Here is a 24,939-nt window from a genome sequence, read left to right on the forward strand (position 1 = left end):
AAACAAACAAACAAACAAAAAGACCTACCTTGCACTGTGTGAGTTGTATCCCAGTGAGAATTTCAGTGTATTCAGGGTTAAGTGTATAATGTACATCTCTTCTATTTTCTGGCTCCAATGAGAATTTCAAGGCCTCTACAATGGAAGAAATGTAAATTTGTCCAATCTAGGGCTCATCACTCTTGATTTGCTGCAGCACGATTAATTGAAAAACAGGACTCCCCCCCTTGATTCTGCCATGTTATACGTGTGTGTGTGTGTGTGTGTGTATAAACCCCAATAATTTGGGAAATTTGTGTCTGAACTGTTTAATTTATTTTTAAAATTACATGCAAGTGATTGAAATGTAGAGAAATTATTTACAGCCATTCAAATGACAAAGTTGCAGAATGTCTGCATTGTAGTTCTTTGTGGATTCTAAAACAAACTGGTTGGGGGGGGGGGGCTGAACTGTATAATCCCAGTGCGCAAAGGTGAAAATGTGTTTGGAGACAAAGAGCATTCTTTCCATCTGACTCTAAATTTGGCCTGCAGATGACACATGCCCCCAGATCGGCTGGCAGCTGCTCTAGGGCTGACTAAGGTGGCCTTGGGCCACTGGAAAAAGAAGTGTGGAAAAAGTTCTCCTTGCCGGCAGCTCGCTTTAAGAGTGGGCCATGCAATTGCCACAGTCCCCAGGCAATCGCCAGGCAATCACGAGCAGAGCGGCCTCTGGTTGCTCTATCATGCTTGTCTGCTTATTTTACATGTGATTTAAAAATATACCTCATAAGGCAATGAAAGTATGATTAATGGGATTTGTCCAAGCAGGTTTAGGGGAACATTCATGTAGTTCTTTAGTTATTGACTTTGATGTGACAAGTATGTTTTGGGATCATGAATATGAATGAGTACAAGTGGAAACGTTAACATTAACAGTTGTTAAATGAACCGTTATATTATTTTAGCCAGGACCACCCAGTGTACCTATTTAACCATGATTTCATGATATCAGCCCAGGCAACAGTATATCAGAAATTGATCAGTTAAATTTCATAGTAACTTAATTGTGTGAAAGAAAAGGAAAAGTTAAAGCAATGTGAAGGGTTAGTCAATTTATGTCTAATTTAGGATGATGCAGAAACATATTGATGTATACTGTTCCAGGTGATAATCTCCTGACAAAGAAAATAATTATCAACCTTTTTAAATTTGAAGGTGTTGCATTATTAATAGGTATTTCCTGCATGGGACTGTTTGATGAAAATAAACTGCAGCTGTTTGGTGAAAAGTGGAATGACTTCTCCATTTGTGATCTCATTCAGGTGATTATTTATTTTTGAATTTAATCATTCAGCAAACTTCCATATCAGTACAAACTTATGGGTCAAACAGACTGCCCCTTTGTGCTGCCGTCTGGGCGGCTTCAGAGTGTGGTGTTTTGATGCTGCATGTTCTGCAACTGCCTGGAAACCGGCTTCATGTTGCCTGGTTGCCTGTGTGGGTTGGCTTCTGGGCACTCGGGAGGCATGATGTTTAGATGCTGCATGCTGCAGGGCAGGAAAAACTGGCTTTTTACCAGCGTAAAAAGGAGTGATAATTTGCTGCTTCTTTTTCCACTGGCAAAAAGGAGGATTGGGGCCATGGCATTGGTTGCCGTGGCCCCACTCTGGTTTTCTCAGGAGCAGCTTCGAGCCACCCCTTTGAGGCAGTCTATTTTGCCCCCTACTTATCAGAACTTGTATATGATTAATATGTGAATATATTAATGCATTGTCTAATGAGTTAATGCAGTATTGTTTCAGCTGTCATACAGTGGACCCTTATTATACACTGGGGTTTGGTTCCAAGATCCATGGAACTTGGATCTGTGGATGCTCAAGTCCCATTAAAGATAATGACATATCAAAATGGTGTCCCTCATAAAAATGGTTTGATACTTGAAATATATACTTTTTTGAACATTTTGAACATTGAACATTTTCAAACCGTGGATGCTTGGATGTATAAAAAATTGGTGTATAAAACTGTGTATACAAAATCAGTGCATAAGAAGGGTTGACTGTACTTGGAAGTACCAAGAATTGTGTTTTTTATTTTGCTGTTTTTTTTTATCCTAAACCTGTTTAATTAACAGCTGACTAGCATACAGAATTAAAGCAATATGAAGTTTTATATCAAAAGTGGGAACTTGTGCCCCTCCAGATTTTGACAGACAACAGCTCCTGTAATTTTTTATTGTTACCTGTACTGGCTGGCATTTATGGGAGATGGAATCCAACAACATCTGGAAGGGTACAAGTTTCTGACCCCTCCTTTATATCCAAGCCACGAAAAGCTTTGCTAGTTTAATGTAAAGTCTAAGGCTTTCATGGCCGGCATCCATAGTTTTTTGTGGGTTTTTCAGGCTATGTGGCCATGTTCTAGCAGAGTTTTTTCTGACGTTTCACCAGCATCTGTGGCTGGCATATTCAGAGAATGCTTTGCCTGGAAAAATTGGGTGTATATATACTGTGTGAGCCTGGGAATGCAGGAGTGATTTGCATGGGTATTGTTCTGGGAGGCTAATGCAAACGAGGATTAATGTCTGCTAATTGGTGATCAATTATCTGCTGGGAAAGTCCCTGACTCTGAATGGTTTCCCATTTGCATTTGCTGAGTCCTTATTTTGCTATTCTTCAGGACTGGTAGCCAAATTTTGTTCACTTTGAGGGTTTCTTCTTTCCGGTTGAAATTATCCAGATGTTTGTGGATCTCAATGGCTTCCCTGTGCATCCTGACATGGGAATGGTTGGCATGGTCCAGAACTTCAGTGTTTTCAAACAGTATTTTATGCCCAGGATGGTTTGTGGCATGTTCTGCTACTGCTGATTTTTCTGGCTGGCCCAGTCTGCAGTGTCTCCCGTGTTCCTTGATTCTTGTTTGCACACTGCATTTGGTGGTCCCTAAGTAGACTTTTCCGCAGCTGCATGGTATGCGATAAACTCCTTAGGCTGTGAGAGGGTCTCTCTGGTCCTTGGCTGAGCGAAGCATTTGCTGGATTTTCTTCGTCGGTTTGTAAATCATTTGAAGGTTGTGCTTCCTCACCACTTTGCCTATTCTGTCTGTGACTCCTTTGATGTATGGTAAAAATACCTTCCCTTTGGGTAGCTGCTTGTCTTCACTTCTCTGGGTATTTCTGGGCCTGGCAGCCCTTCTGATGTCTGAGCTGGAATAACTTTTCTAGTTTAAATTCTGTCTTTGTCAGGACAGAATGAGTTCCTCAGCTTGCCTGTCATAGCTAATTATAGACTTGCTTTGCTTGTTTGAAACATGTTACTGGATGGTGGGACATGATTTAAGGATCTGGGACATCAGTGCGCAATCAGATATAGCCTTGTTAGCTGGGTGTAAATCTCTTAACTGGTTAGCTAAAAATAAAATGGTATTTGGCCTTGAAAATTATCTTGAGTTGCATTTAGCACTTCACCAGAGCTAGATTTGAACAATTGAATTCAATGGTAAGAACAGGATGGTTTCAAAAAATACCATATCATGAAAGAATATGTATCCTGTTTGACTGTTGTCTTTATGATAAGGAGAGATCACACTTTTTACAACCATTTTTGGATAGAATAACCTACTGGGATCTTACTGCAAAATTGTCTTATCTTTTCTTTTTTTTCCTTTTTTTAAATTAAATTTTATTTATTAAAAACAAAATAGACATTACAAAAACAAATACATATACAGTGCAATAAAATACAATACAATACATGCAATACAATACAATACATTACAATACATACACAATACAAGCTTCCTTCTAAAGTCCAATAGTTTGTGATATACGAATTTTTTCCACATTAATACATAACACTTTTTGTTTTATTCTCTACTTGCAGTTTTATGTTCTCTATCTTTAAAAGACCTATCTCTTATTTCATACACATAATACTCTGATACATTTTCTATGCGTGCTTATCTTACAGAAATATGTGCATAAATTTACCAAATAAAATTGGATGTTATTTTTTTCCACCTTAATATAGTTTATTGTCTTCTTCTTCGTGGTCTCTGCGAATCACACAAATGGGTTTATTCTGCGCCTGCGCAGCAATGCTCGGAAACTTCTAGAATCTCCAGGCAGAAAGCAATGTATCTTTCTGCAACTTTTTGGCAGTAGCCCCGCCCACCCATATATAAGGCCCCTGGTGGCCCACTCCTCTTCAGTTCCTTCATTCCGCTGCACTAAGCAGCTTGAGGAACTTCGCTAGCATTCCTTGCTCTCTTCTTATTGGAATCTCTGGCATTTGAACTTCAGCTTTCCTTGACCATTCTTTCGGACTCTCCTTTGGACTTGACCATTCCTCTGATTTCACGGCTTGACTTCGGACTGGTAACGGACCTCTCTTACCATGGCTTCCTTCAAGCAATGCACGAAGTGCGGGGTTAAAATCCCCATGGCCGACGGCCACGACAAATGTGTCCTCTGCCTGGGGGAGGCCCATGTTCCGGGCAACTGCCCCCACTGCAAGGCGATGTCCGCCCAGGCCCTTAAAAATAGGGACTGGACACTGAAGGCTGCGCTTTATGAGAAGGTGCTCAGCCAGCCTGGCGGCTCTGGAGCCTCTGGAGGGTCGGGCAATGCTAATCCCAAGCCCTCAAGGAAGAAGGGAGACAAACGCTCCGACCGCGATAAAAAACGGGCCTGTTCATCCTCGCCGCCCGCCAAAAATCGGCGTAAAGGCCCCCCAAGCACGGTCTCAGTGCCTCCGCCAGAGTCGAGGCCAGTACCTGCTCCGTCTCCTGACATAGGGTCCATTAAGACCCCGACGCCGTCTGTACCGGCATCCTCACAAACGGTGCCTCTAGAGCCCAAAATCCTCCTCGCGGGCCACCTCTCTGTACCGGCGGACAGCCTACAGATGGTCAACGTGGACTCTGAATCTGAGGGCAAACTCCTGGATTCAGATGTGCCTCTATCCCCACAGAGGCCGAGATCAAGATCCCGCTCGCCTTCCCAGAGGAAGGGATCCAGGCCACGCTCCGCTTCACGGGGCAGGGAGTGCCCACGTTCCCCCCCACGAAAGGACCGAGCCGCCTTGGGGATGGAGGCTGATGAGGCTTTGGACTTGGAGCGTCCTGACACGGTCGAACGAGACCAGGACCTGTTTGAGGCGTTTCTGGACCTCGTCTACGACCAATGCACGGGACAGTACCTACTCCCGGTGGCACCTTCCCATCTGCGTCGAAACATTCGTGGCCCCACGCGGGTGCGCCTTCCCGCTCAAACGGTTGATGTCACCCAAGGGCTCGACGACTTCGACGCAGCCGATTTTTCCTCCAGACGTCGGAGCCCGTCTCGCTCGAGGTCCAGATCGAGGTCTCCTTCCCGTTCGGCATCACCCCCCTCGGACAGAGACACGTCCTTCATTCATGAGGGTCCGGCAGTCCCATCACCCACGGACGACGTCAGGGCCTTTGCCGACAGGGTTATACGGATGGCCGATGCCCTCAAACTGGAGGTTGCCCATCCTGAGGATGACGCCCTCGACCCGGCTGAAAGGAGGATCCATGGATCTGCCCCAGCACCGCCGGCCTTGGCATACCTTCCATCACTGGAGAAGATAGCCAAGCGATCAGGGGAGACTCCGGCTACCATCCCGTCAACTTCTCGCAAGATCGAGAACTTGTACCGAGTCACCCCGTCTGCTCCGTCCTGGCTCTCTAACCACCCCAAGCTGAATTCGGCTATTGTGGAAGGAGTCCAGTCCACCTTTGCTCCTAGGACATCTTCCTTGCCAGTGGACAAAGACAGCAAGAAGCTGGACGGTCTGGCTAAGAAGTTTTACGCCTCGGCGGCTCTCAACCTCAAAATAGCCAATTATGCAGCCTGTATGGGGGCCTATGTACAGTTCCTGGTGGAGAAGATGGATCCCACCATCGCGGACCTCCCCGATGACAGGAGACGCATGATGATTGCCCTCCGGAACGAGATCCATCTGATGGCTGGCCAGCAGATCATCTCCGCCAGGCACTCCACGGACTGTGCATCCAAGGTGCTGTGTGGATCCATAGCCCTCCGTCGCTATGCGTGGCTTCGGTCTTCGGACCTCAACCCCCAAGCGAAGGCGGCTATTGAAGACATGCCCTTTGATAATTCGGGCCTCTTCAACAGGGACACGGACGAAAAGCTCAGCTTCAGATACCGGATGAAGACTGCAGCCAAGAAGCACGGTATGTCGGCTTCTTCGTCTAAGTCCCCAAGACAGAGATATCCTGGTCAGCGCCCCTGGTACCCCGGTAACCAGTACCGCTTCCAGCCTCAGGACCGTCCTTACCACCAGGATAGACAGCCCCAAGGTCGGCCTTCCCATTCTCCTGTTCCTTCCGCGGACAGGCGACAGCCGTCCCAACCCAGATACCAACAGGGTTATAAGAAAAAGGACGGCCGGGGCAAGAAGAGGTTCTGATGTGTTCCTGCGCACCTCGTCAGCCCCCTCTCCAGCAGATTAAGCCCTTTCTACAACATCTGGGCTTCTATCACCACTGATTCCTGGGCACTTAACATCGTCCATAGGGGTTATGCCCTAGAGTTTTCTGAGCTCCCACCAACTGGAGCATTCATTTCAACCGTCCCCTCGGACACCCTTCTCGACGAAGTGCCATTCTTTTAGACAAAGACGCTATTGAACTCGTTCCCCCTTCTGGGGTGCAACGGTGCTTTTTCTCCATATACTTCACTGTACCCAAGAGAGACTCGGGCCTCCGCCCCATAATGGATCTTCGGGCCCTGAATGCCTTCATTGTTTGCAAGAAGTTCAGGATGGTAACCCTTGCTTCTATTTTGCCACTCTTGCAGGAGAACTCCTGGTTCGTGATGCTGGTCTTGAAAGATGCTTATTTTCACATTTCGATATTGGAGGACCACCGGAGGTTTCTCGCCTTCGCTGTCGGTGACGAGACTTATCAGTACAAAGTCCTCCCTTTCGGCCTCTCTACAGCTCCACGGGTCTTCACCAAATGCATGGCGCCCGTGGTGGCCTACCTGCGCCAAAGAGGAAGCACAGTCTTCCCATACCTAGACGACTGGCTCTTCTCGGCGTCCTCCAGAGGCACTCTCCTCGAGCACCTCAACTTTTCCCTCGCGCTTCTTCATGCTTTGGGCCTGCAGGTCAATTTCGACAAGTCCAACTTGACTCCCACCAAACGCATTGACTTCATAAGAACCACGCTGGACTCCGTGGCACTGAGGGCATACCTTCCAGACGCAAGATTTCGGACCCTCTGTACATCCCTGCGACCTTGCCTTGACCGGAGGCACCTGCAAGCTCAGTTGTAGAAAGATACATTGCTTTCTGTCTGGAGATTCTAGAAGTTTCTGAGCATTGCTGCGCAGGCGCAGAATAAACCCATTTGTGTGAATTCGCAGATGACCACTCAAGGAAACACAGTCACAGGTGAGCAACCTGTCCTTATCTTTTCTCTGGAGAGAATATACATACAGTGTGATGTGTAGCTAAATTCGTAGTTAATGCTGCTCACTTGAATGATCAATTTATTATACAAAACAGGGTTTCGTGTCATGGTGATGAGTTCATTTAAACATTTTTATTGTTATCTCCCACTATGTTTTAGCCAGTATTATTTTAGACTATTTTATTTTTGACTATTTTGTATCCCATTTTATTAAATTTATTTAGTCTGCATTTGTTTTAACCCCCTATATGAGTTTTAAGTGAGATCCATTTTTATGTCTTTATGTATGCAGATATTTTGATATTTTTTTCTTGTATTTTATGTATTGTATTTTGTAACTGTATTTTGTATTCCATTGATATGGTCTAATAATAAACTTGTTGTTGGTTATATGTTAATTGCTAATAATGTTGCCCACAATCCTTTGGTGGTTAATGAGCAGATGTGAGGGTAGGAGAGAATAATAGAATCTTAGATTTGGAAGAGACCTCAAGGGCCATCAAGTCCACTGCCTGCCATGCAGGAATATACAATCAAAGCACCCCTAGAATCATAGAATCATAGAATCATAGAATCGTAGAGTTGGAAGAGACCACCAGGGCCATCCAGTCCAACCCCCTGCCATGCAGGAAATCCAAATCAAAGCATCCCTGACAGATGGCCATCCAGCCTCTGTTTAAAGACCTCCAAGGAAGGAGACTCTATCACCTTCCGAGGAAGTGCATTCCACTGCCGAACAGCCCTTACTGTCAGGAAGTTCCTCCTAATGTTCAGGTGGAATCTCTTTTCCTGTAGCTTGCATCCATTGTTCCGGGTCCTGTTCTCTGGGGCAGCAGAAAACAAGCTTGCTCCCTCCTCAATATGACATCCTTTCAAATATTTAAACAGGGCTATCATATCACCTCTTAACCTTCTTTTCTCCAGGCTAAACATCCCCAGCTCCCTAAGTCGTTCCTCATAGGGCATGGTCTCCAGACCCTTCACCATTTTTGTCGCCCTCCTTTGGACACGCTCCAGTTTCTCAATGTCCTTTTTGAATTGTGGCGCCCAGAACTGGACACAATATTCTAGGTGGGGCCTGACCAAAGCAGAATACAGTGGTACTATTACTTCTCTTGATCTAGACATTATACTTCTATTGATGCAGCCTAAAATAGCATTGGCCTTTTTAGCTGCCGCATCACACTGTTCACTCATGTTCAACTTGTGGTCTACTTGGACTCCTAGATCCCTTTCACACGTAGTTTCATTCAGCCAGGTGTCACCCATCCTATATCTGTGCATTTTATTTTTCCACCCTAAGTGCAATACCTTACATTTCTCTGTGTTGAATTTCATTTTGTTAGCTTTGGCCCAGCTTTCTAGTCTATTCAGGTCATTTTGAATCTTGATCCTGTCCTCTGGGGTATTAGCTATTCCCCCTAATTTGGTGTCATCTGCAAATTTGATAAGTATGCTCCCAATTCTGTCATCCAGGTCATTGATAAAGATGTTGAATAGCACTGGGCCCAGGACAGAGCCCTGTGGGACCCCACTGGTCACTTCTCTCCAGGATGAAAAGGAGCCATTGTTGAGCACCCTTTGGGTTCGGCCGGTCAACCAATTACAGATCCATTTAACAGTTCCTTTGTCTAGCCCACATTTTACAAGCTTGTTTGCAAGAATGTCATGGGAAACCTTGTCAAAGGCCTTACTGAAATCAAGATATACTATATCCACAGCATTCCCTTCATCTACCAAGCTGGTAATTTTGTCAAAGAAAGAGATTAGATTTGTCTGGCATGACTTGTTTCTCTGAAACCCATGTTGACTTTTTGTGATTATGGCATTGCCTTCTAGATGTTCACAGACTCTCTGTTTAATGATCTGCTCCAGAATCTTTCCTAGTACTGATGTTAGACTAACTGGACGATAATTGCTGGGATCCTCTTTTTTCCCCTTTTTGAAGATGGGGACAACGTTTGCCCTTCGCCAGTCTGCTGGGATCTCTCCTGTTCTCCAGGAGTTTTCAAAGATTATTGCCAATGGCTCCGATATTACATTTGCCAGTTCTTTTAATACCCTTGGATGGAGTTCATCTGGTCCCTGAGACTTAAATTCATTTAGATTAATAAGGTGTTCCTCTACTATCTCTTTACTTATTCTGTGCTGAAATTCCCCTATTCTGTCCTCTGCTCCATTATCCTCAGGTTGAGCACCCTTTGCCTTTTCTGAGAAGACTGAGGCAAAGAAGGTGTTGAGTAATTCTGCCTTTTCTCTATCTCCTGTTAGCATTTTGCCATCTTCTCCACGCAGTGGCCCTACCGTTTCCTTCTTCTTCCTCTTGCTGCGGACATATCCAAAAAAGCTCTTTTTATTGTTCTTAACCTCTCTAGCAAGCCTGAGTTCATTCTGCGCTTTAGCTTTTCTGACTTTACCCCTACACATGCCTGCTATTTCTTTGAATTCCTTTTTCGTGATTTCCCCCTTTTTCCATTTCTTATACATGTTCCGTTTCAAACTTAGCTCAGTTGAAAGTTCCTTAGTCATCCATCCTGGTTTCTTGAGACTCCTCCCGTTTTTCTTTCTCACTGGAACTTTTTGAAATTGTGCCTTCAGTATCTCCCTTTTGAGAAAGTCCCATCCGTCCTGAACTCCTTTATCTTTTAGTATTTCTGACCATGGAATCGCCCTCAGTACTTCTCTAAGTTTACTGAAATCCGCTCTCCTAAAGTCTAGGATGCGTGTCTGACTCTGCCTGGCTTCTCCTCTCCATTGTATAACAAACTCCAGGAGAACATGGTCGCTTCCACCTAAGGATCCCACCACTTGCACCCCATTAACCAAGTCATCCTTGTTGGTTAGGATCAGATCTAAAATAGCTGACCCCCTTGTTGCCTCTTCCACCTTTTGGACCATTAAATTGTCTTCCAGGCAAGTGAGGAATTTGCTAGACCTTGAGGATTTTGCTGAGTTTGACTTCCAGCAAATATCAGGATAGTTGAAGTCGCCCATCACTACTACATCTCTCTTTTCTGACTGTGTGGTCATCTGTTCTAGAAAGATATCATCCAATTCCTCAGTCTGACTTGGGGGTCTGTAGTAGACTCCCACCGTAACACCCTTGTTGTTTCCCTCCCCTTTGATTCTTATCCAGATGCTCTCCACCTGGCTTCCATGATTGATGTTCAGGATCTCCTCACTGGTGTAAATATCTCTGACATATAGTGCTATTCCTCCTCCTTTCCTGTTTGGCCTATTTCTCTTAATAAGGTTATACCCCTCTATTTCCACATTCCAATCATGAGACTCATCCCACCAGGTTTCAGTGATGCCTATTATATCATATTTGCTTTGTTGTACTAGGAGTTCAAGTTCATCTTGCTTATTTCCCATGCTCTGTGCATTAGTGTAGAGACATCGCAGACCATGGTTCCCTTTTACTTGCTGCCTGTGCAAGTTTTTTTGCCTCCCACTGCTGGGTCCTTGCACTGTTTGCCTTGTTTCCTCTATGTCAGTTTGACTATTTTCGCCATCCCTTTCGCCTTCCTTAATATTGTCTCCCTTCCCCTCGGAACTCAGTTTAAAGCTCTCCTGATCAAGTTCTTGAGACTGTTGGCAAAAACATTTCTTCCAACTGGCGTGAGATGCAACCCGTCTGTTGCAAGAAGTCCCTCCTCATGGAACCGCAGCCCATGATCGAAGAATCCAAATCCTTCTCGGCGGCACCATCTGCGAAGCCAGTTGTTCACATCTGCTATTTTCCTCTCCCTTCTTGGACCATGCCCTTCAACTGGCAGAAGAGACGAGATGACAACCTGTACATCCATTCCTTTCAGCTTCCTACCAAGCGCCTCGTAATCCCTTTTGATGTTCTGAATGCTGTGTCTTGCAGTAGCATTAGTTCCCACGTGGACCAAAAGGAAGGGGTATTGGTCAGTAGGCTTGACCAGTCTTGTCAGCCTCTCTGTCACATCACGGATCTTTGCACCTGGAAGACAACACACCTCTCGAGACATCTTGTCAGGCCTACAAATCACTGCTTCTGTACCCCTCAGCAAGGAGTCCCCCACTACGACCACACGCCTCCTCCGAGGCTTAGCAGCGACTGTTCCCTCGGGTGGGACTCTCAGGCTCCTCTGCTCTGTCCCAGAAGTCTGTCCATGCTGCTCTTCTTCATCCTTCTTGATAAGGGAAAGAGCTTCGAATCGATTCTCTAGCTGCAAGCTCCCCGAACAATTCCTTCTTGGCTTACTTCTCTTTGTGACATTCCTCCAGCTGTCTGCCTCCTCTGTTTGGCAAGTGACCTCTTCCACCCTAGCATCTTCCTCTGCGTGGTACTCATCCAAGATGGTTAGTTCTATTGAGTCCAGGAAATCCTCTTGTTCCCTAATATGCTGAAGTGTAGCTACTCTGGACTCCAGCTGCTGCACTTTCTCCTCCAAGAGTGCTACCAACTTGCACTTGGTGCATGTGAAGTTCTCCACTTCTGTAGGCAAGAAGAGAAACATCCCACAAGAGTTGCAGGTGACTGCGGCAGATCCCTCGTTGTCCATGCTGCAAAGTCTTTAGTAATAAATATAACAGTCAATCTATTGGGAATACTTCTTTAAAGGTAAGTACTGGCTGCTATCTTACACTTAAAGGGAAGGTTCTGTTTCAATATCTGATTCTAACCTGATGCCACTTGAGCAGAGTTGTTGAGTTAAAGAAAATGAAAATTGGTATATAAAGCTAGTCTGCTAGCTCCGCCCCCTTGTGACTCACAGATGTGACTCACAGAAGCTCCGCCCCTTCAGCAACGAGCACACGGTCTCAAGCACACGGTCTCAAAATGGCTGCCAAGCAGCTCCTCTCCTTCTCCTCTCTCTGGCCAGACTGTTCTGGAAGGCTCTGGAAGTTGGTATATAAAGCTAGTCTGCTAGCTCCGCCCCCTTGTGACTCACAGATGTGACTCACAGAAGCTCCGCCCTTTCAGCAACGAGCACACGGTCTCAAGCACACAGTCTCAAAATGGCTGCCAAGCAGCTCCTCTCCTTCTCCTCTCTCTGGCCGGACTGTTCTGGAAGGCTCTGGAAGTTGGTATATAAAGCTAGTCTGCTAGCTCCGCCCCCTTGTGACTCACAGATGTGACTCACAGAAGCTCCGCCCCTTCAGCAACGAGCACACGGTCTCAAGCACACGGTCTCAAAATGGCTGCCAAGCAGCTCCTCTCCTTCTCCTCTCTCTGGCCGGACTGTTCTGGAAGGCTCTGGAAGTTGGTATATAAAGCTAGTCTGCTAGCTCCGCCCCCTTGTGACTCACAGATGTGACTCACAGAAGCTCCGCCCCTTCAGCAATGAGCACACGGTCTCAAGCACACGGTCTCAAAATGGCTGCCAAGCAGCTCCTCTCCAGCTCCCTGATATATGGTTATCCAGCCTCTGCTTAAAAACCTCCAAACAAGAGGCTGTGTTAGGAGTTTCAAGATCAGTCTCATGAGAACAGATGGTATGGGGTTGGAAGGAGGGCACCTGGCAAAGAGGAAAATGGAAGTGTTTTGTTTAATGGGTGAATGGAGTGTCAGCCCATTCAAAATGTACTTACTCTATGCTTTCATTATATAATCCTGGCTTCTTGTCAATGTACACCCATGGTGAGCATCTTTCGTTTCTGAATGAAATTTTCATGTTTTACTACTGAGTCTTGGATTTCTGAACTGAAGTGATCCTGCACATGACAGATTGTCAGGACTGACATTTATCCTGAATCAATGCAGTAAGAATTTGCAGGAGGATGATAGAACTCAAAATCCTACAACCAGTGAAGGGGAGTCAGTCACCTACCTCCAGGAAGGTAGAACTGGATATGGGAGCTGCCACAACCTGCAAACCCAGGGCCAGGATGAAGGTTGCGGGGCACGGTATGTAGATGCTGGTGTTCCTTGAAACATGGTCTGTGGCCAACTTGTCGATGGGTGAACCACCCCACTGGTACCAGCGAGCACAACTACTTCGCAGGGAATGGCAGAGGGCTAGAAGGCTGTCAAAGTGGGATGTGTGCATCAGTGACCTCTTAAGGAGCTTGGAAGAAAAAGAACATGAAGCCAAACTTCGGCATCTTCAAGAGGAAGTGAAAATGATGTGGGGCTTTGTGAGGATTATTCTGTTGGCAAAAGATGGAGATAACCAGGCAGTGACAGAAGGAGACAGGGCCCAATAACCATACCTGGTGGGACAGGCTGGTGGGCAGCAGCTGGTGATAATTCCACCACCACTACCAGCACACCAACCACAGCCCCAAGTAGTATTGCATCACCACTACAAGTGCCACCCCAGCCGTTGGTAATCAGTGTTTGGGCATCATGTTGGATGAGAGCACAGAAAGGTTATGATTCTTATCATACCAGCTAAGTAGCTGTATTTATGGCCGAGTGGGAGTGCACCTTCCCATCTGAGGTTGCCAAAGTGAGGTGCATACTTTGAATGGTGGAGTGGTGGGTGCTTTTGTCTGATGAGTGGTGCTGGTGTTGAGTGACTTGCAAAAATTCATAATGAGTCTACGTGCCTGTTTTGAGGACATGTTCTGTCAAAAGAAGGCACACACATACATGCCTGAGGATTTTGAGACAGGGTGTGCAGTCAGTGATTGAGTATGCTAGCAGTTTAGATGGCTGGCATCACCGATGTCTTATTGGTTCAAGGCCACCAAGATTCAGTATTTCTGAGAAGGTTGTACCTGGACATGCTAGAGTTGGAACTTTCACAGGAAAACCCAGGCATCCTGATGTAATGGTTCATCTTGGCTGTATGACAGGATGGCGCACTGAGCCCTGGTGGCGCAGTGGTTAAATGCCTGTACTGCAGCCATTCACTCAAAACCACAAGGTTGCGAGTTCAAGACCAGCAAAAGGGCCCAAGCTCGACTCAGGCTTGCATCCTTCCGAGGTCGCTAAAATGAGTACCCAGACTGTTGGGGGCAAATTAGCTTACTTGCTAATTAGCTTACTTGCTGTTCACCGCTATGATCTTTGGAATAGCGGTATATAAATAAAACAAATTATTATTATTATTATCCTGCCATGGTTTTCCTTTGATAATTCTCAGAAGCCTAAGAGACTGAGTATGGGGAGGGTTGCTGCTAGTTCTGGCAGTTAGACAGACAGCATGGGCCAAAACAGACTGCCCCAATAAAGCAGCTCTGCACCACCCCTGGGAGCGCCAGATCAGGCCTGCAGCAACTACACACTGTGACTCCAATCCAGTGCTTTGCTAGCCCAAAAAGGGCTGGCAGAATGCCACTCCTAGTTAAAGTGGCAAAAAGCCGCCCTTGCCGCTGCAATTTTTAGACGTTTCTTTGGTGCAGTGCATCTAAATGCTGTGCCAAAGATGTACTTTCACCAACCACCATGGGATGAGGTGTGCAGCATGACATTGGTGGTGGGGCATGCATCGTGTGGACACCATGTCCCCACTCTGTCCTGAGACAGGTGTTAAACACTGGTGTGTTTAGCCCCTAAGGCCTTGATTAATGCATATTCAGCACATGACCCCACAAAACTAGAACTGAGGATGAAAGAAACTCCTAGTAATGACTTGAGGGCTGTAGAGCGAGTGGAGCTGGCAGCACAGAAACTAGAAGTTGGTGCCTTTGGCTGAGTTGTCTCAGAGAATTTGAGCTGTTTGGCCTCACATTGTGTCTGATTTATGCTAAGGAGACTTACAAAAAAACCCCATGCTGACCAAATATGTAGTCCTAATTGGGACTTTAAGATGGAGGAGCTGGTCAACTTGGCAAACACGTTTTTGTAAAGCCTTCCAAGAAGCTGGTATCTAAGTTCATTAGTCCTTTCACGACAAAAAGACTGGTCAATGAAATAATGGCAGAATTGGTTTCGTCTAAGACTTACAAATATCTGCATCCTGTGTTTCATTTTAGCACCAGGGAGTTAAAAAAAAAAAAAATTGATTGTGCTTTATTGACCACAGTAAAGCCTCTGACTGCATAGACCATGAAAAACTATGGAATGCTGTCAAAGAAATGGAAGTAGCGCTGCACTTCATCATCCTGATGCATAACCTGTACTCAACAAGAGGCTGCTGTCAGAACTGAGTACAGAGAAGGAGAATGGTTCCAAATTGGAAAAGGAATAGGGCAAGACTGCATCCTCTCACCCTATGTATTCAACCTCTGTGCTGAAAACATCATATGCAGAACAGGCTTAGATTCACATTATCACATGGTGGAAATTGGAAGGTCAATGCAGTGTGATCCCGGATGCAGTCATGGGGTTTCACGTTTTTGCACGAGAGGTTATCACACATAATCAGAGTCAATGCTAAGTCAATTCGAACCCAATCCAGGGTCAACAGAGAGATGTGTAAATTCAGGGAAATATAGAATTTACAAATCCTGTTCCACTCCAAAGTTGCGTTCAATTCAAATTTGGCATGTATGGAACGCATGTCTTGGTCACCCTTGCGTTGCCTTCGAATCAGACTACAATTCCCAAACTCCTTTGCTGGCTGCAATTTTCTCTCCTGTGCTCCCTGGCTGCTCCCTCTGGGAGCAAAGGGGCGGGAAAAGTGAAGGCAATTGTGCTAACCGGGGGGGGGGGGGATGCTCTAGCCTCCCCCAAAAGTTAAAAGACTAGCACCAAAGTCCGCCTTTCTTCCCTCCCTCTGGGTATTGGGGGGGGGGGCTTTTCTCTCAGCCTCGCAAAGTTCCTCTTGGAGTTCTGGAGCTATTTTGGGGATGAAGCAGCCCTCCCCACAGAGAGACACACACACTGTCTCCCTCCTCCTCTCAGCCCTTTCCGGCTCTTTCCCGTTGCAAACTCATCGTCTCCAACTGGAGGGGAGGGATTGGCCAGGGCTCCCTCTTTCTCTCTCGTGACCCTGTCACAGGGTTTTCTTTGCAGGTTTGTTCAGATGGGGTTTGCCATTACCATTTTCTGAGCAGGCTGAGAGAGTGTGACTTGTACCAGTCACCCAGTGGGATTAGGTACCTGCTTTCTAGAATCATTGTCCAATGCTCAAACCAAGTACAAGGTTGCTTTGGACTGATTTTGAATTGGTGAATTGCCTAAATATCATGAAATAAGGGGTGATGAATGAACAAATAACATGAATTGCCTAAATAAAGTGAAATAAGGGTAATGAATGAACAAATAACGTGAAACAAGGCAAAACCATGGGAAATGAAAGCAAGCCCTGCCAGAAGTGTAAAACAGTCACAATCAGATTCTCACTGTGCATTTGCAGAGATGCTAATTCGAATTCTAGACTATCAAGGGTACATACTCATAGAATCATAGAATTGTAGAGTTGAAAGAGACCACAAGGGCCATCCAGTCCAACTCCTTGCCATGCAGGAAATCCAAATCAAAGCATCCCCGACAGATGGCCATCCAGCCTCTGCTTGAAGACCTCCAAGGAAGGAGACTCCACTACACTCTGGGGGAGTTTGTTCCACTGTTGAACAGCCCTTTCTGTCAGGAAGTTTCTCCTAATGTTGAGGTGGAATCTTTTCCCCTGCAGTTTGCATCCATTGCTCCAAGTCCTAGTCTCTGGAGCAGCAGAAAACAAGCTAGCTCCCTCCTCAATATGACATCCCTTCAAATATTTAAACAGGGCTATCATATCACTTCTTAACCTTCTCTTCTCCAGGCTAAACATCCCCAGTTCCCTAAGTCGTTGCTCATAGGGCATGATTTCCAGACCTTTCACCATTTTAGTTACTCTCCTTTGGACACGTTCCAGTTTCTCAATGTCCTTTTTAAATTGTGGTGCCCAGAACTGGACACAATATTCCAGGTGGGGCCTGACCAGAGCAGAATATAGTGGCACTATTACTTCCCTTGATCTAGGCACTATACTTCTATTGATGCAGCCTAAAGTCGCATTGGCCTTGTTAGCTGCCTCATCGCATTGTTGACTCATGTTCAACTTATGGTCTACTTGGACTCCTAGATCCCTTTCACACGTAGTTTCATTCAGCCAGGTGTCCTCCATTCTATATCTGTGCTTTTCGTTTTTCCGCCCTATGTGCAGTACCTTACATTTCTCCGTGTTAAATTTCATTTTGTTAGCTATGGCCCAGTTTTCTAGTCTGTTCAGGTCATTTTGAATCTTGATCCTGTCCTCTGGGGTATTAGCTACTCCCCCTAATTTGGTGTCATCTGCAAAAGTATGCCCCCAATTTTGTCCTCCAAGTCATTGATAAAGATGTTGAATAGCACTGGGCCCAGGACAGAGCCCTGTGGGACCCCACTGGTCACTTCTCTCCAGGATGAAAAAGTGCCATTGTTGAGCACCCTTTGGTTTTGGCCAGTCAACCAATTACAAATCCATGTAACAGTTGCCTTGTCTAGCCCACATTTTACAAGCTTGTTTGCAAGAATATCATGGGGAACTTTGTCAAAGGCCTTACTGAAATCAAGATATACTATATCCACACCATTCCCTTCATCTAACAAGCTGGTAATTTTATCAAAAAAAGAGATCAGGTTTGTCTGGCATGACTTCTTTCTCTGAAACCCGTGTTGACTTTTTGTGATTATGGAATTGCTTTCTAGATGTTCACAGACTCTTTGTTTAATTATCTGCTCTAGAATCTTTCCTGGTATCGATGTCAGACTAACTGGACGATAATTGTTGGGATCCTCTTTTTTCCCTTTTTTGAAGATGGGGACAACGTTTGCCCTCCTCCAGTCTGCTGGCACTTCTCTTGTTCTCCAGGACTTCTCAAAGATTATTGCCAATGGCTCCGATATTACATTTGCCAGTTCTTTTAATACCCTTGGATGGAGTTCATCTGGTCCTGGAGACTTACATTCATTTAGGTTAAACAGGTATTCCTGTACTATCTCTTTGCTTATTCTGAAATTCCTCTTTTCTGTCCTCTGCTCCATTATCCTCAGGTTGAGTTCCCTTTGCCTTTTCTGAGAAGACTGAGGCAAAGAAGGTGTTGAATAATTCTGCCTTTTCTTTGTCCTCTGTTAGCATTTTGCCATCTTCTGCACGCAGTGGCCCTACCGTTTCCTTCTTCTTCCTTTTGTTGCGGACATATCCAGAAAAGCCCTTTTTGTTGTTCTTAACCTCTCTAGCAAGCCTGAGTTCATTCTGTGCTTTGGCTTTTCTGACTTTACCCCTACACAGGCTCGCTATTTGTTTGAATTCCTCTATGGTGATTTCCCCCTTTTTCCATTTCTTATACATGTCTCTTTTTAATCTTAGCTCAGTTGAAAGTTCTTTAGTCATCCATCTTGGTTTCTTGAGACATCTCCCATTGATATTGACTCATATGATAATTTCTTTTGCATTCGTACTACTTTGGCTTTGGGATGGGCGCTGTGTTCTTCTGTGGTGTGATAACCATCCACATACCTGCGTTCATTTCCGAATTGGTCTTACTTTCTTTTCTTTCAAAATTGAGAGACATTCCTCCCGTGTGATAACATCCATGCAGGAGGAGTGAAGATCAGGGGAAGGAACATGAAAAACCTAAGATATGCAGATAGCACAATATTACTTGCAGAAACCAACAAATTCCTGGAGCAATTATTGAAGAAGGTCAAGGAGTAACATGCCAATGTAGCCCTGATGTTGACCATTAAGAAAACAAAAATAATGACCATGGAAGTTCTACAAGAGTTCATCCTAGATAATGAGAAAATTGAAATAGTAAAAAAATCATGGATCAAATATTGGCTAGAATGGAGACTGAAGTCAAGAATTTAGAAGAAGGCTAGGATTAGAAAGGACAACTCTGAAAGAACTGGACAAGATCCTAAAGAAGAAAGATATAACTCTGAACAGTGTCATGCATTGATGTCAGAGCTGGACAGTGAAGAAAGCAGACAGAAAGAAAATAAACGCTTTTGAGATGTGGTGCTGGAGAAGAGTGCTGAGGATACCGTGGACAACCAAGAAGATAAACAGATAGGTTGTTGAACAGATCAAGCTTGAATGATCCCTGGAAGCCAGGATGACTAAACTGAGGCTGCCATATTTTGTCCACATCATGAGAAGTTCTGATTCATTAGGGGGAAAAACCCAATAATGCTAGTAAGACAAAAGGAAGCAGAAAGAGAGGGAAACCGCATGTCAGGTGGATGGACTCAGAGAGGTCATAGGCTTTAGCCTTCAGGACCTGAGCAGAACAGTGGAGGACACAGAATCTTGGAGAAGTCTCATTGACAGGGTCATCATTAATTGAAATCGACTCTAATAATAATAATAATAATAATAATAATAATAATAATAATAATAATGTTCATTGATATAGTGCCATAAATTTGCATGACACTTTATAGGCATCATCAAAATAGCATATAACCTGACAATGATGTACAATCTAAAAGTCATAAAATATAAACTATAAAAAATTAAGCAAGGTATGCAGTTAAAATACAAACTGCAAAAGCATCTGATACAGATAATCAAATATAAAATTATAAAACAATATTAATATACAGTTCCAAATGCTTTAGAGAACAAGAAAGCCTTTAATTTGGATTTAAAACTACCAATGGAAGAGATAGTCCCAGGAGTATAGTGCAGCAAGTGAAAAAGGACAAAGCCAAGTCAAGGGAGAAAAAAACCCTTGGCTGGGCACAAGGCCCCAAGCTCCTGAACTGCAAATTTCGAACAGAATGGTGAGATGAAATAAGGACTGAGAAATAAGGAGGAGCTAGGTTGTGTAAAGCTTTAAACATTAAGAGAAGAAGCTTGTACCAAATCCTAAAAGGAATGGGTAGAGAGTGAAGAGATGGCAGAAGTGGAGAAAGATGATCAAAGTGACGAGCTAAAAAGAAAATCTTAGCAGCAGAATGTTGAATAGAAATCAGAGGAGTAAGGTGGGAGAATGGAAGCCCTGTGAAAAGAAGATTGCAGCAATCAAGACGGGAGATAAGAACTAAGGTCTTAGCAGAAGAAACCAATAGAAAAGGTGTAATTTTAGCAATATTATAAATATCACTAAGTATTATAAATAATATTATAAAGAAAAAAATCAGCATGATCTGGCTACAGCCTGAATCTGAGGAGCAAAGGACAAAGAAGAATAAAAAAATAAAGCTAAGGATACCTCCACAGGATGAATGGGAACATTATTGATGGTGATAGAAAATGTATATTGCAAAGTAGGTTTTGGCGGAAAGATGAATAGTTCTGTCTCAGCCATGTTAAATTTTAGATGCTGATGAAACATTCATGATGAGATAGCTGAGAGACATGATGTAACACATTGTTCTATATCCGAAGAAAGCTCTGGAGTAAAAAAATATAACTCCGTATCATCGGCATAAAAATGATATTGAAAACCATACAAACATAAGATTAGCAAGAGATAAGGTGTATAAAGAAAATAACAATGTGCTCAAAATGGAGCACTGTGGATCCCCACCCGACAGAGGAAAACGAGAAGATACGTGACGTCCGGCTACCACAGCAAATGACCAATTTGAAAATATGATCTGAACCAACTAATAATTAAATGAGTAAATCCTACGTTTTGAAGCAAATCTAACAAAAGACCATGATCGACTATGTCAAAAGCTGCAGAGAGATGAAAGAGAATGAGAACTGAGTTTAAGATCTTTGGCTTGGCCTGAAGCAGATCATCTGTAATTTTTGTGAGAGCCATTTCCATAGAGTGCAGAGGGTGAAATCCAGATTGAAAAGGATCCATGATGGGATTATTAGAGAGAAACTCAAGACAGCACACGTAAACAGCATATTCCAAGACTTTAGAAAAGAAAGACAACAGTGAGATGGTCCATAGTTAGAGAGATGGGCCGAGTGAGGACTTCTTGAGAACTGGTGAGACAGTAGCATATTTAAACCTGGAAGGAAATAAACAAGATTAATAATATAAAGACGAGATGGTATTATAGCAGGAGCAACAGTGATTAGGAAGTGAGAAGGAAACAAATTGAGAGAACAGGTTGAAGGATTTGAGGACATCAACAACTTAGTTCATCTAACAGGCCAGGAGAAAAAGCAGAGAATGTAGACAGTACAGATATTTGATGCATGGGTACCATCTGCAGTCAGGAAGATTGGAGCGGATGGTTTCAATTTTAGTATTAAAGAAGATTGCAAAGTTATTGGCAGAAAATGATGGAGGGAGAGGTGGAGGAGAGAGCTTTAACAAAGACTTAAAGGTCACAGACACCGAGGACACTGTCCGTTAACATTAATCAATGAGGTATAATATTTCTGTTTAGCTAACGAGATAGCACAAGAAAAAGAAAAAAAGAATAAACTTAAAGTGGATATGGTCTGCCCATTCCTTGGTCTTCCTCCATAAATGCTTGGCTGCTTGAGAAAAGGCACAGAGATACTGAATAAAAAGAGTAAGCCAGAGCTGAGGTTTAGTAGAAGGTGTCAAATGTGTTGACAAAGGGGCAAAACTATCTAGAGCTGAAGACAAAGTTGAATTAAGTAACGAAACAGCTGAATCCACAGTATCAACCGAATTTACAGAAGATAACAGAGTCCAATGCTTGTGAAAAGGCCTCAAGTTTAACAGATCTCAAAATGAGCGAACAATAGAACAGCGAGAAGGTGGACTATGAACAAGTGCAAATGAAAGAAGATAATGATCAGATAACTGAAATTCAATGGCTGCAAAATAAGAAGTAACACACTTCTTAGTAAAAACTAAATCAAGAAAATGACCAAATCAAGACAATGACCAAGGATTCAGGGCCATTTGTTAACAACAAACCTCCATCAGAGGACAGTATGTGACATCCAAGAAGCCTACCTCCCCAATGATTGATGAGAACAAACATTTTGAAGTGTCAAAAATCTTAAACTCTAGATTTCACTAACTACAGTATTTTGTTCCATGTATGCTGGCTACATGCTATAATAAATGAATTGAATTGAATTATTCAATGGAAAGACCTTGCTACAAGAACAGGAACAGATACACTCTAAATGCATGATGGTACCTGACTTAGTAGAGGGAGAATGTCAGTGTCCGAGTCACTCAGCTTGTCTGCCCTAGCTGATAGAGACTCACTTGCTTGCAACACATCCAACTCTTTGGATAGTGGGACATGTATTTATAATTTATTTATTTATTTATTTATTTGAGGTATTTATACCCCCCCCCCCCTTCAGCCCTTAGAGGCTCTTTAATTGTTAAGGCTGTTGCTCACATTCCTTTGACAGTTAATGAGCAAATGTGAAGTAGGACAGTCAGTGCTGGGAGTTTCAAGGTAATTTTCATGAGAATGGATGATACAGGGTTGGAAGGAAAGGTGACCCTGGGAAAGAGGAAAATGAGAATGCTTCATTTTATAGGTGAATGGGGTGTCAGCCTGCTTGAAATTGGAATTATTGTATGTTAAATTGAATTGTACTGTGTTAATGCTAGCTTCTCAGTCCTGACAACATACATCTGTTGTGAATATCTTTACTTCTGAATAACATGTTCATGTTTTACTACTGAGACTTGGATTTCTGAACAGAAGTGGTCCTATACATGACAGTCTGCCAGACTTTTAAAGGCACAGTGTGGAGTGTGGTGGAATCTCCTTCTTTGAAAGTTTTTAAACAGAGGCTGTATGGCCATCTGTCGAGAGTGCTTTGATTGTGATTTCCTGCATGGCAGGGGGTTGGACTGGATGATCCTTGATGTCTCTTCCACTTCTATTATTCTATGATTAAAATCAGATTTTAAAAAAATAAAATAAAGGAGTCAACTTAACTCAGGGGCAAAATTAATTATTTCTAGCTTGGCTAAAGGACTCTTTATGATTAGGTTTATATTGGCAAGCAGCCTCCATAAAATATAAACTTTTTGCAAGCTATGTTTTGTTGTTGTATGCCTTCAAGTGATTTCTGATGTAAGGTGACCCTAAGTTAACCCTACCATGGGGTGTTCTTGGCAAGTTTTGTTCAAAGGTTTGTCTTTGTCTTCCTGTGAGGCTGTGACTTGCCCAAGGTTACCAAGTCAGTTTAAATGGCTGAGCAGGGATTTGAAACCTGGTCTACAGAGTCATAGTCCAACACGCAAACCATTACACCACTTGAATAAGATATATCTGGTTTCACCTTGCCTTTAGTCAGTAAAATATCTCTATCTTGACAGCTGGTGTAGACATTTTCTCTTACCCTCTGTGTTGTGAGTGACACCTGTCATGAATCCAATTGACAGCTAAATTGATGTATTTAGCAATGGCTAAACATGGCCACAGAAAGCTACTTTATGGTTCTGTGGAGTTGTTTCTTTTAGGTACAATGAACTAATTATTTCCCTATCCTAAGTCTGTTAATGGAGCTCTGATGCTTGGCTCTCCAGGGGCTCCTATGAACTAATCTCCTTCTGTGTAGTAGTATGTTTTTCCTAAGGAAAAACTGTTTTCTCTGTTTCCCTATTCTCCCTGTTTGAATCAGCTTAAAATCTGAATGATTTGGGTTTGGGGCAGAGAAATTTGTTTTTGAGAAATTCTATAGATTTTTTAAAACAATATATATATTTACAATGGTGCACATTTTAAAATGTCAGGACATGACTTAAGCTTGTTCACTGCACAGGAATAATGAATAGCCGTATGAGTTTTGAAAGGCAGAAGAATTGTGACCACGTCTAGAATGGGGCGGGCAGGCAGGATCTCTTGCTCCAGACTGAGAGGCACTAGCAGGACTTCTTTATTGAAGCAAGAGAATTCTGTAGGTGATGTGAAGAAGAAATACTCTGGGTGAGCAAGGCCAGAATTTTTTTTCTGCCCCACACAGTGCCTCCTTATCCCATGTTGAATCCTGACTATTAGGGAATTGTATTAGTATTATAATTGTATCATCCAGGTTCTGGGCCTCACCAGAACCTGGATGAAATTTTTAGTTCTGCAGATCTGGATGATGCCAGGTTGCAGGAAGACTGCCTTGGTAGAAGTGCTGAATGTAATGGTGATTATTCTTGTTGATGAAATTAGATGAGATTCATGTAAATGCATGAATGATCTTTTTTTAAAAAGTGGATATATTATTTATTCCCAGACCCAAAGTGTGCATGCAATTTAGGTTACAGGGAGGTCCGAGGTTTACTTACTACTTTGTTACTCACTTGTCTTTATAAAATAATCTATATGCTCTGTACATTAATTTGTAATTAAACTTTTTTCCCCTTCCTCTTCATAGGGTAAAACAGATGATCTGAGGTCCCTAATGTAAGAATATGTTTAAATTATTGTATGCATTGCTTAGAAAATATCTCTGCCCTACTTTGCTTTAAAAACTCAAAGTTGGTCTCATTGGCCATTTTTGGAAGAGAGGCATGCCTTTTTTAATTTTACTGAGAGCCTTATCACACTAATCCCACTCAAAAATGGGATTTTAAAAGGAGAAAAAAAACTGCAAATGCAGGAGGTTTTTCAGATGCTTTTGTACCAAACAACAATAGAAAGTGGACAAAACAGCAATGGAACCAAACAGCAATGGAAAGTGGATGCTTTCCCACCAAACAGCAATGGAAAGTGGACAAAAGCAACACCTTTTTACTTTCGGGAAGTTCACAAAAGTAAAC

At 43.5% G+C, this 24,939-nt stretch overlaps 1 protein-coding gene across 4 annotated transcripts in view; it reads left to right on the top strand.

Annotated features, from left to right (window-relative positions):
• SUN3 (Sad1 and UNC84 domain containing 3) overlaps positions 1–24,939 on the top strand; it is a 149,536-nt gene that overhangs the window by 86,665 nt on the left and 37,932 nt on the right. For 3 of the 4 annotated variants that reach the window (XM_089532491.1, XM_089532490.1, XM_089532488.1), the window contains exons 6-7: positions 1,198–1,304; positions 24,555–24,583. In XM_089532491.1, coding sequence (XP_089388617.1) covers positions 1,198–1,304; positions 24,555–24,583 — 136 coding nt within the window. The remainder of the gene's footprint in view (positions 1–1,197; positions 1,305–24,554; positions 24,584–24,939) is intronic. The other variant, XM_089532489.1, reaches the window with a different exon arrangement.

The sequence above is a fragment of the Sceloporus occidentalis genome, unplaced genomic scaffold (assembly GCF_023333645.1).
Source record: "Sceloporus occidentalis isolate IW3139 unplaced genomic scaffold, rSceOcc1.0.p SCAF_7, whole genome shotgun sequence".
NCBI lineage: Eukaryota > Metazoa > Chordata > Lepidosauria > Squamata > Phrynosomatidae > Sceloporus > Sceloporus occidentalis.